The sequence below is a fragment of the Lates calcarifer genome, linkage group LG9 (assembly GCF_001640805.2).
Source record: "Lates calcarifer isolate ASB-BC8 linkage group LG9, TLL_Latcal_v3, whole genome shotgun sequence".
In the NCBI taxonomy this organism is placed as follows: Eukaryota; Metazoa; Chordata; class Actinopteri; family Centropomidae; genus Lates; species Lates calcarifer.
Window position 1 is genome coordinate 19239368 of NC_066841.1, and position 12913 is coordinate 19252280.

Genomic DNA, 12913 nt, shown 5'->3' on the forward strand with positions numbered 1-12913 from the left:
GTAGTGTCTGTCTATGAATTTATGTTTATGTGTTCATCTGTGTTACATTAATAGATTTCGAAGGCGCCCAGATTATTAAAACATTTATGTATCAGCTTCATGGACTAAATTATTCATTTGGACAGTTCATTTTAAAAATCATGTCTGGAACATAGTTTACATTATTATTATATAGGATGATATTAGCATTATAGCATGAATTATTAAGGATTATAGCTAAATTCAGTGTTTGACTGTTTGCTGCAATCAGCTTGAACAGATAAAGGACTTGATTTGATTGACTTAAAGAAAAATCACACAAATGCTGTGGCCAGATTTTCAAAAGGCACCAACTGAGAGAAGCAGGTATTGATGCTTTTATATGTTAATGACGTCATTCACTCGATAAACCTCAAGGGTATAAACAACCCACATCTAAACCCACAACATTAGGTATAGGTGTGCATGCATGATTTTAAATGTATTCAAATGTGAATCCTTTGCACAGCCCTTCACACGTGCTTATTCGCCCCTTGAGTGCACTTTTCATCTTGCACCGTCATCAGGTAAAATTTCAAGTCTTTAATTTCTGACCAAATTCCTGCAAAACTAATGACATCCCAGCTCTCCAGAACATCACCATTTAACATCTCTCCACTCATTCTTTTGGTTTTTACAGCCGCAACGTTTCTATTTGGCTCACTCTCACAACTTTTATAATTTCCAACTGCAGCAGGCAACTGTTTTCGATGAAAAACCTCTGAGAAGAGGAGACTGTCCTCCAAAGGGAAAAAACAGCATTAGTCATTTCAGCAAATGCCCAAAAATAAGTGTTTACATTCAAGTGACAAGACCTCTCTCAGCTGTGAGAGATATGACTCTTGTCCATCGGCAGCAAAGGAGGATACAGCGTGATGTTGTTAAGGGGTCAAAGTCCAAAGAGAGAGGAGTGGAGGGAGGAGGCAATTTTCAGCACCCATCAAGAACATGGCAGTCATTCTACCTGCTAAACATCAGCGTTGTCATTGCATTGGACTGAAAATGAAACATGAAACCTGTGACTTAAAAGTGACTAGTTTCAGGTGAAGAGTTGAGAACATTATCTATGTGGAGCAATGAGGGAGCCCAACTCAAATTAATTCATGAAACAAACAAATGTCACATTAACCTACCAGTGCTTATTTAATTATATCACCTCTCCTACAATGGTTTAATGGAAAACTACTGGAGATTTAGCTTCAGCAGCTGTTTATTTCAATGAACTGATTCCTAATATTCAGTTCACAGTGGTGAGCGTGAGTGCGTAACAGCAGCGAGTCTCTCTGAGGTCTGCAGGCAGCAGGAATCAGGAGTAATATCCACAGTCTAACAGGCTAGCAAGCACTAACAAGTCCATGGTGACTCTGGTACATGTATTAATGGAAAGCCCAGCAATCTGTCGCCTCAGTATTCTTGCTGTATAGGCTGCAGTTTGGCAAATGTCAAGGACACCAGTAGAAAAGATTCAGTCATTCATTTTCGGGCAGTGCTAATTTTGTTGGATAAAGTTGGCTAAATATTAACTTAAATGATGTAAAACCTAAGTTGTATGGCCTTGCAATTTTCATTTCAACCTTTTCTTTTTTAACAGTGTATGGTGATAATAGGGAAGAGAGGACAGAGATTTATGACTGGAGGTGAATAAAGAAGAGGGCAGCAGAGATCTGCATAACAGCAGGTGGATGGCAGGAACAGGAAAGGAGACACAGACAGAAGGCAAAATATAAGAACATATGTTTTAAACATTAAGTGTCTGCTGCACCGACGATGAGTTGTGCACACTGTTAGAAAAAATGTGTTATTCCATAAGTGCACACGCACACACAAGCACACACACAACACACGCACACCTGGCCTGCATGGTTTATAATCCCTGCGGGCCCTGGGGCCTTGCTCTCAGGGCCCTCAACTGGGTGACAACAAACCTGCCTCTCTGATTTATGGAAATGCAGATGGAGTTTTTATTATGCCTCCTCCTGACACACACACACATGCTCACATGCACACTCACTCACACACACACCCTGCTGGATTCAGCTAGAGGAAGGACAAAGAGGGTCAAACACTGTAAGAAATGTGTCAACGCTGCACCAAAAATGATGATTAGATTATGGGCTTTGTGTGTGAGCGTGCATGTGTGTGTGTGTGTGTGTGTGTGTGTGAAGCCTACATATGTATGTGTGTTGGGTCTGTGTCTGATGCTAGGACAGCTTGATATTAAATTGCTGTAATTAACATGTGTAAGGATACAATAAATTATACAATATTTTAGGCAGCAAATAATTCATACTCAGGTCAGTGTGTCATCTGCATGAGTTGATTATTTAATGCTGTGTAATATCTGTGTTTGTATTCACTTTTTTCCTGCAATGGTGAAAGAAATATTTGGATTCTTTGGTAAAAGTATAGAAGTATTATATACACGTAAAGTATCAAGTCAAAGCATTTCTGCAGTAAAATGTCCCCTGTGACTAATTATTCTGTATGACATTATCAGATTGTTCAAATGTATTTTTTTCATTGTCCACAACTCCTCATAAAATCCTCCTTTTCCAAAAACACTTTGTCAGAATTGCACCACATTCATATCCCTTCACCCCATCGGCTCATTTATTTCACTAAACTCAGCTTTTTACAGTTTCTGATATTCATGTTTCCTAAATATGTATATATTATATATACAGTATATAATTCAATTCAAGGAGGCATATCTTCCTGTTCATTTCAGGTTGTATTTTAAAACCAATTCACATATTACTCAACAACACAATGATTCAGTGGAGACCAGTGTCAATAAGGCATAACTCACATACAGGGGTCATATATTTTGTGACTCTTATTGCTCAAATTTTCATCTTCCTTAAAGTCCTCCAAAGCATTTTTTTAAATAAAAAAACCTTTAATCTCTGTTTTATATTATTTCATTTTTCCCCATCAAGTCATATCATAGATATTTTTAGCAGTGTAGATTTGTTTTTTTTTTTAAGGGATTCTGTTCCATTTCACCTCTACCTGCACATGAATTTTCATTGTTTTTCACATGTCATGTGTTTGATTTTAACCTGTGCAAATAAACAAACACAAAACTCTTGTAGCTGTTCTATAGGAGTTTTAACCAGTTCATGTATGGTTAGATAGTTCTGTCCTCCTCCAAAGTGTCACCAGATGAGTCTGAGGAATCACGAGATGGTTAAAAGAAGAGGGAAGAGGAAAAAACAAATACAGAAATTTATCATCAGTTTCTGGACTTATCTGCAATATTTTCTTTTTCTGTGAAATATTGGATAGTTATATCTCTCTGGACCTGTGATTTCAGAAGTTCAGGGGGGAAAATTCTATTAATCTTGTACAATGTAGTCTTTCTACATGTTTAATCATCTCTTCTGTATGGGCAGAAATTAACCTGTATGACTAAATCTGGCACATTTACATAATGGACCCAAGTGCTCATGTTAATTAACAGGCATTGTTCCTTCTTTAATATGATTTAAAGAGATGTAGACAATGTGGAGTCTGTTCAGTTTCATATCACAGCACAGTCTCAGTCAAGACTACAGTAGCCACACCATGTAAATTACTACCCCAGTAATATTAAGTCAATCTCATTACAGTGTATATGGATCTTTTGTCAGCAGCCATATGAAGAATCAGACCATGGAGCTCCAACTTCCAGAAACCCAACTGATTGTCCAAAAGCCAAGTCACTGATCAATCAGGGAGAAATTCAGGACAATTCAGTCATCTGTATAGTGTCTGAGTCTGAGCCAAGAAGGTATAATATTTTAACATGTTGTGAGTCCAGCTATGGTCAAATAAATGTAATGCAGTAAAAGTATCTCAGAATTACACTGAAGTACAGAGTAAATGTACATTTTCCCCCACTCCGTTTCTGTGTGTGTACACGTTTGTAAGCATTTGTTCATAATCTCTCTTTGTTGTGTTTGCACAACCAGACATCTGCATGACTCGCTGTGACAGTAAGATTTCATGCATGCCCAGCGGCACCGCTTATATTGGCAGCAAAAATCTGGAATCGCATGCAACACGACGGAAGAGGGGAATAACATTTACATTCGAGCTTGTCGGTTGTTGGTTTTGGGGGAGAGATCAGAGGTGTGAGAAATCCAAATGAGATCATATGAGCATTTGTTTCTTTCATCTGAATATTCATAACGTCCAAATCATCATCTGTGTCAAAGAAGGGAAGGTGCATGGTGGGGGGAAGGTAAAGGTGTAAAGACTACTTGCTTTTGATTAGGGAACCTCTTGTGTGAACAATACTTTCTGTTAGTCTTCATCTAGGAAGAGGAACAAAGGGAAAAAGTGAGGAAACGGGAAATGATAGAGGGATAAATGAAAAAGCAGAATAAAAAAGGAGCATCAATAGGAGGAGGAATGATTTGCTTGCCCACACACTTCTGAGATTAAAAAAAAATCTTTCTTTCTTTTCTCTTCTCCTTTTTTTTTACGCTCTTTCACTCACATCTGAGTTTTCCACTTCAATTTCTTTTCTCTTCCCCCCACCATCCTCTCTGGAGTGCTCTTTATCCCCCAGTCCTCAGTATCCTCCCAAACCCTCCCTCCTTTCCTTCCTCCCCTATCTCTCTCTCTCTCTCGCTCATCTCATCCCCACAACCCCACCCCTCAGCGTTTAGTGATTAATGCGAGTTTTAATTGTCATGCTCACTTTTATGCTCATTAAAGTGTATTATGCAGCAGTTAGGGTATTAAAGTTCAGTGAGAAATTTCATGCATACTGATGAGAATGCAAATGAGCCCAGCGTGAAAAGATACTATGGTTTGTGTTGTGCATGTGTGTGTGTGTGTATGTGTGTGTGTGTGTGTGTCTGATTATCCCCAGGAGTGAGTGCCGAGTGTCATTATCACCCACACTGGCCATCTTAGCAGAGCAGAGAGAGCCCATCTATAGAAATCATGTTAATGGGAGTCTTGAAGCATTCTTTATGCTTGAATACCTGATTGTATATAACATATGATGCTGTGTGTTGCAAGAAACGCTGCATGGGCTTTTCAGTACAACAAAAAGACAAATAACAAAATCAAAACTGCCAAAGTTGAAACTGAAGGTTTAGCTTAGATATCTGCAACAAGATTTGTGGTGTGAACAAAGGACAGAAAGCGTATATGTTAATGAGCTTTAAAAAGAAGCTGTGTAGCGATAGCTTGAATAGTATATCCACAGCTGTGCTTTGAGCTAAATGCTCATGTTAAACAGCTGTACTTTCTGATAGCACTAGCATAAAGTAGAGCTGAAGCTGCTGGACATGCCAATAGTTTTGCAGGGATTTAGTCAATGAATCAGTATTGGTCAGTTAAAAATGTTGAAATGTTGGTGTTGTGTGGATATTTGGTACAAGAGCTATAGGCAAGCCATGTATGGATGTGATGACAGACAGAAAATGCTAATGCACTTTAAAAACCAGACATGTAGCTGAAGATGTAGGTACACATATGTATGTATACACGTCTTTACCTCTGTTTGACTTCAGTGTGCAGGGATTTGGTGATAAATCAAAGTATTTCCAGTAAAAAATCTTTGACCTGATGATGGCACTAGACATGCTGTAAACCTTCCTGGAGTAATTGTCCCTGCTTCATTTGAACAACACTAATAATCTGCTGTCGTGCTCTCAGCTCTGTGAGAGATTTTGGCACAACTGCGCTTTGAGCTAAAAGCTATGACATTTCTAACATGCTGATGCTCAGCAAGTATAATGCAAAGAATAGTGTGAAACAGCCATTAATCTATTGTGATATATTTCGCTGATGTCAAATGTTAGAGGGTTTTTAAAAGATCTGCATTCTTTAGCTCTGCATATTTTGGTTTTGCTGCAGTTTTGACTCAATTTCTACACTTTGAGTTATATACAGAATATGCTTTTTGACAACACTGTATCAAAAGCATGTGGAGGGAAAGCAGCAAAAACGAGTGAGGACCCAAGTTGGCCATGATTGTTGCTGATCGACCTAAGAACAATCTGTGGCAGCAAGCTGTAAAACTGATGCTTCCTGAGCTTTGGTTATTCTGATAACAAAAGAAACATCAAATTAACAGTCACATTTAGGCATTTCAAAATCATAACTATTGGCACGTGTCTTTTGTTGGTGTCAAAGTGTTGACTTGATGGTGGTGTTATGTAAAAGTCAAAGGATCACCACAGTTATTACAGTTCATCCTGTGGGAAACATGAATGTCTGTGCTACATTTCATGGCAAGCCATCCAAATGCTGAGACGTTTCACTGAAAGCCATACGTCAGCCTCATGTTGGCACTAGATGAAAGCTCAGGGGATCTCTAGAGTCATTAGGATTCATCCTCTGGGAACTGTGAACGTCAGCACAAAGTTTTGTGCCAATCAAACAGTTGTTGAGATATTTCAGTCGGGATCAAAGTCCAACAGGCAGACTGAGACCGGCATGTCTAAAGTCAGAATTATGGTAAAGTAAATGAGTTGTCTTGATGAAATGCATGTCCTCTTAGTGAAAAAGAAGATAAGAACCTTAAAACTATATATTTCTATACATTTGGAATTTAAATGCAATAAAGTGAAAGTGAAATGAAATGAAATGCCCTAAAAAAAAAACGAGCACAGAAGCAGTTGTTAGAAAGTGGTTCCATCTTGTTCAAGACAGTGTGTTGTGCATGTCGATGTTGCTGTCTTCCTCTCTCAGACCACCTGCTGTTTCCACCATGCTGAGCGAATAGGCTCAGTCATTACTTCGCTTCTACTGCGCTGTCTGCAGGGTAAAATGAGACAATAGTAAAGATTTTCAACCGGGGGCCTAAATCATTTACACAGCATGGAGCAAGTGTGCTGAAATGAGGCTGCTGATAACGCTGTCCTGCTGGAGCAGCAGGTGGCACTGTAACTGTGAAATAATGGGAGGAAAAAGAGACAGATAAACTCATTACAGTGACAAACAGCATGTTTATGCACGAATAAAACTGTTTAAATTCAGGTCTGAAATGTTCCCCTGATGCTGATCAAAAGCAGATATCTGACATTTTCAGGTGGGGGCTACTGGGAATATGATTTTTTTTTTTTTCCAGTAACACATTCTTTAACTCTGTATGGATTGAAATAAACTGTCAAAGAAATGATCGTGTTCTAGCTTGCATTCTAGCTGTAATAACTGGCAAAGATATATGTTGTTTGTTATTAGCATTTGACTATTCCTTCCAAAACCTTTACCTTTCTGATTTTACAGGTTTTGTTAAGTTTAGGTGCCTTTCAAAAATGTACAAGTTGAGAAAATTCAAACAAATACAGCTTTTTCAGGTGCAGGAAAAGATAATGGCTTGGTTTTCATTATCATTCCTTTTTTTGCTCCTGACAGACAAGAGTCATAATTCCCACGGCCACTTTGTCACTTGAACATCAATTTGGAGATTTGCTGAAATGTCTGATGCTGCAGTTTTTCCAACCTCAGGGGCATGGCAAGAGATTCTGAGCCACAATAAATATATGGGCAAGACTCTCCGTCCAGCTCTGTGGCCCCCTGAGTCATTCAGGACGCCCCTAACAATGGTCCCAATTTCACAGAACCAACAGCCAACAGACAGACACATTCACTGTCCAAACAACACACTGCATTTGACTTTAACCATTAATGTCACATCGCTTCAATTCAGCTTTCCCTCAGCTTATGAAACACAAATGAGGCCAGGTTAGTTCCTCTTTTCATAAAGCTCCATTAATCAATATTTTTATACTGACACTAATTCAACTGACTTCATGTGAAGTTAAAGAACCCACAGAAACTCTGATAAAGTAACTAAAGCTATATAGTGGAGTAAAAGTATAAAGAATCAAAGAAATAAGGAAATACCCAAATTAAAAGCACCTTGAAACTGTGTCTCTACCACTGACTGGCTGACAGGAAGCATTAACTGCACTTCAAATATTAGGACATACTAATTACAAACAGAAAAACTGTGGAAAAAAATTTTCATACTGAACCTATTGTTTCAACTGTAGCCATCTATTCTGGGACTGGTTTACACCTGGGACTCCAGGTGAATGCACTTAACCAGCTGATAAAACAGAAATCCAGCAGTTAGGCCCTCGAGGACAACTGGGAAAAAACAACATGACCATTGTCCATAGTGAACTCTGTCCAGTTTGGCCTGGGGTGACTAATGTTCATGTAAATAATCAGGGTCAAAAAACGATTGCGTGTCCTTTTTAGATGTTATATATTGTGTTGTCCTGATACCACACTGTTGGTATTGATGCCACTCATATCTCTGTTCAATATGAAGCTACAGCCAGGAGATGGTAACCTTAGCTTAACGTAAAAACTGGAAACAGCTCTGTCCGAAGGAAACAAAATCTACTCACTAGCAGCTCTCAAGATCACAAATCAAAATGTCATGTCTTTTCATTCTGTACAAAAACCAAAATGTACAATAAATACTATTAAATTTCTGTTACAAGCAAAAGTCTGCATTCAGAATTTTACTTAAGATGTTAATTTTTAAGCCAATAATCTGCTTTTTTTTTGCAGAAAAGTAACTGAACTGATAAATGCAGTTGCATAAAAAGTAAATGCAGTAAATAACAGATTAATCATTTAAGTCATTTTTTTAGGTAAAAACATTTTTAAAAAAATCACTGAAACTAGCTTCTCAAATGTGAATATTTGCTGTATCATAGTTTTCTATGACAGTAAACTGAACATTCATTTGAGCTTCAGAGAATAATGATGGCAATTTTTCACTATTTTCTGATTTTCTTTCTAAATTTTCTTTAAACACTGAACAAACAACTGATTATTGATAACATAATTGTGATATGCTTTGGTAATGGAAAATAATTTATGGTTGCAGCCTAACTATTTCTAGAATGGAATAAGACGACATTACTTGACACAGAAAAATAAGTGATTTGGTAAAACAACTACAAAGACAAAACAACAAAAGAGAGCTCAGTATAAACTAAAACAGTTCAGGTCTTAGGTTTAACCTGCATAATAAGACCCACTCTTTGAGGTATGAGCGACATGTTCAGCTTTTCCGCTGTAGTTTTCCTGTAAATTTACTCATACACACATACATAGTAGTTCTCTGTCTACATTCCCGATTATGAGCTGTGTTTTCTTTAAACGGGCCCACATTCCAGCGGACCTTAAACGTCACACGGGGCGGTGCTGCGTTCACTGCCCCCTCCCCCCAAACCACGAGGCTCTGGTGTTGACAGGCCAATCACCGCCCACAGGCAGCTAGCGTTCAACCCGGCTTCACCAGTCCACCACCGGACAAAGCTTCGTCTCTCCGTCTGTAATATCTGCTCATTCTCACAGATAACAACACCACTCAAAAGCAGAGACGGTCGTTAGAACAGCTACCGTCTTTATTTCAAAGCTTTTAATTCGGGTCACAAATGTGTCTCACAAAGGATTAGCCGCCGTGCGGGAATTCCGCCCTCGCGGAGCTGACCGGATAGACTCCGCCTTCGTCTTCATTTGTCAACAAAGGGGTTTGACAAGCTCGGAGAAGCCCTGCCTCCATGTTCCCATAAAAGGATGATTTGGCCATACACGGCCAACAATCAAGCCGTGGGTAACCGTTTTCCCTTCCCTATCCCGTTCATATGGTGCGTTGAGTTCCTCCGTCGCCGTTAAAGCGGAGCTATCATGGCGGAGCGCGTACAGCAGCCCCCAGCCAAGCGGCTCTGCTGTAGACCGGGATACAATGCAACATGTAGGCAAGGCCAGCGGGCCGCGTGGGCGCCGTGTGGCGGCTCGGCAGCCACCCAGGGCGAATCGAGCAAAACCCAGAGCCCGGAGTCTCTCCTGGACATCGCGGCGAGGAAAGTCGCGGAGAAGTGGCCGTTTCAAAGGGTAGAGGAGCGTTTCGAGCGGATCCCGGAGCCCGTTCAGAGACGGATCGTGTATTGGTCTTTCCCGAGGAGCGAGCGTGAGATCTGTATGTACTCGTCGTTCAACACAGGCGGAGAGGAGATCGGGAGTAGTGGGGAGAGCAGCGACGACACGCGGCTGCCATTCCGACGGGGCATCGGTCTGTTGGAGAGCGGCTGCGTGGACAACGTACTGCAAGTCGGTGAGTGATGTGATGGGACCGGGCATATCGAGCGCAAATGCAACCATACATGGCAACTAATAGCCCAGAAGACAACAACGTGGAATATATAAAACATAATAAATGTGGATGACTGGAATAATATAGGATAGATAAAGTGACAGGCTTTGACAACAAAGGGTGAAGCGGTCAGGCGACAGACACACACAGAGGCTACAATGGGGCTTTAAATCTGCTGGGTGCATGAATGGGAATGTGTGACTGGGGGTATTTAAATCCCGTTTTGCTTGGGGCAGTTTGAATGTGAAATGCAGGGTAACTACAAAGCCCCAAAATCCACTAATTGCGTTGAAAATCAAGCTGTGGCTTTAACAAAGCAGGAATCCCCACATCTTATCTCCACCACAATCCATTGAGAAACGTAAAGAGAATAACGACAAAACCCATATCTACTATCTGCTGCTGGTTTAGCGGCAGTAATGTGAAATCCTACTGTGTCCGTTTGTGACACCAAAGTCCCAAAGATTTTTGTTGCCGGTTTGGCGTCGGGTCATGGAACTGGCGAACTGCTTCACAATCAGAGAGCACCGAAAAGTACTTAATGTGTCTTTAATCCCGGCATGGAATCGAATTGATTGAACTCATGTATCTTAAAATAAGAATTTGGAGGCTTTAAAGCTCAGTTTCATATTTAATCTGACAATTTATTGTTAGATGTCACATTCAAGATCCCTAGAAGCCAGTAAAACCGACCTTTAAAATCAGTTTAAAATGATTACATAAAACTATTGAGTAATAAGGGAAGTGCTCAGTGTTGGGTTGGGTCTCAACTGACACACATTTCATTTGAATGAGTTGTTCTGTGTGCCACAGTTGAGATGCTGTTGAATAATAATTGTACATGCACAGTGTGTGTGTGTGTGTGTGTCAGCCAGCGCAGAGGTTGATCAGCAGATGCATTGTGCCTCACCATTGTGCAAAGAGAAGCTAATAAATGTGAACTGCTGAATTGGAACGAAGTCAAATATGCAGTCTCACATTATCGTTGTTACATATTTAGATCAAGTGGAGCGACAGTGTGTTATTACAGGAATGTTTTTAGAGCAGAATAACCATTAGAGGTGAATGTACTCTCTTTTCAGAAGGCAAAAATGAGAACAGACCATCAGAGTTACCATATGTGCTTGTTTAGAACCTGCTGAGTGAAACGGGAACAGACACCTGTGTGCTGAATTGACAGTTGCTTGTGCGTGACAACTTTTCTCCACAGGCAACATGAATCAGTGACGCTGCAACATTTGATTGTATGTCATTTAGTTGCATTTTTTTTCCCCTATTTATATGTGTGTAAAAGAGCGCAGGCCTCTTTGAGATTTTAATCACCCAGCACACATATCAAATACCCAGCATTCCTATTGTGAGTTTGGCACTTTGTTCCTATTTTCATGTTCATTTGTGTCTTTCAAGCTTCCTGTTGCCTCCAAAAGGAAGGCAGACAAAAGCATCTTTTCACTCCCTTGTTAAGTTGAAGAGATTTGGAAGGAGGAAGCGTATTGAGCACAACGATTCTTTTAAATGGGCCACGATTCACACCAGTCTGTGGCCAAATGGTTCAGGTTTTTGTGTGTATCTATAATTGAAAAAAAAAAAAGAGAGAGAGGCTGTGAGAGAAGCAGACATGGTGTCGAATTGAAGAGCTAGCTCACTTTAAAGAAGACAATGTTCAGTTTACAGCCTTTATCACTGCATGGTCAGCCGGGAGTCTTTGATTGTGTTGCAGTCTGTCACATGTGAGTTCACTAGACTCGGGACACCTTCTCAGAGAGGACTGTAATCCCATTACTCTGCGTGGCTAATTTGAATTGTAATGCAATCCGAACACTTGAATTTCTGCAAGACCTGCCCCCCGCCCCCCACCACCACCATTACCACTTTTAAATGCAGGAGGTTCATGTGGGCTTTGTGTACTCACTGAAGGACCACAGGGAATACACACTCACAACACACACCGGCCTCTGTCCTGCCAAAGCAAGAGGCCTATATATTCCCACATATTGGAAAATGTTTCTGTAGGGAAGAAACTGAATCTGGGTTGTTATTCCACAGAGTGAAAAGGGGGGGGGCTCTCGACATGCATGCTTACAAAGAGGAATAACAGTAGTGCACACACGCACACATAGGGAGGGTTTCTTGGCTGATTGCACCCCAGCCTGGAATTTGCTGGAAAAATAGAGCCAAGAAGTGATAAATAAAAGATGTAATCTCCCCACGTGTGGGCTGTACCAGAGCAGGGAGGTTTTCTCGCAACAGACCTTGAGGAAATGAATTGGCACACATTTGCTGTGTGGACCCTCTACAACAAACCCTCACTGTTAATCAGTGCAAAGATAAAGGAAGCCATTTTTTTTCTCACACGAGAAAATACTGCAGCTTTTTGAGTTCAGACTTGAGGGCTTCTTCTTTATTCCCAGGTTGAAACCAATATCATAGTTCGTGGTGATGTTATTGAGCTTTGAGCCGGACCAGGCTTATCCACAGACACCAAAGAAATAACTTAAGTGTGCTGCTGCTCTAAATACACGCTGGCTGTAGGCAATTTAATAGCGAACAATAAAAGAAGTGTCTGGAGCTGCACCAATTAGTCGATTAGTTGGCTTTGAAGTTAGTTTTAATCCAAAAATGGCAATAATTTGGTGTTACCAGCTTCTTACATGTGAGAGTGTGCTTCTTTTCCCTGTCCTACATGATAGTAAACTGAATATTTTGTTGGGTTGGAATGATTTTTAAAAAAAAATTACATTTACACTATTTACATTAACATTTTACACCATT

At 40.2% G+C, this 12913-nt stretch overlaps 1 protein-coding gene across 2 annotated transcripts in view; it reads left to right on the plus strand.

The window, feature by feature from the left end:
- The first annotated feature begins 9156 nt into the window (after positions 1-9156).
- The window catches only part of zswim6 (zinc finger, SWIM-type containing 6), a 44474-nt gene continuing 40717 nt past the window's right edge, over positions 9157-12913 (plus strand). For both annotated transcript variants that reach the window (XR_001962972.2, XM_018694343.2), the window contains exon 1: positions 9157-10102. Coding sequence is in view for 1 of the 2 variants with exons in the window: in XM_018694343.2 (XP_018549859.1) it covers positions 9676-10102 (427 nt within the window). In the remaining variant the exon portion in view is untranslated. The remainder of the gene's footprint in view (positions 10103-12913) is intronic.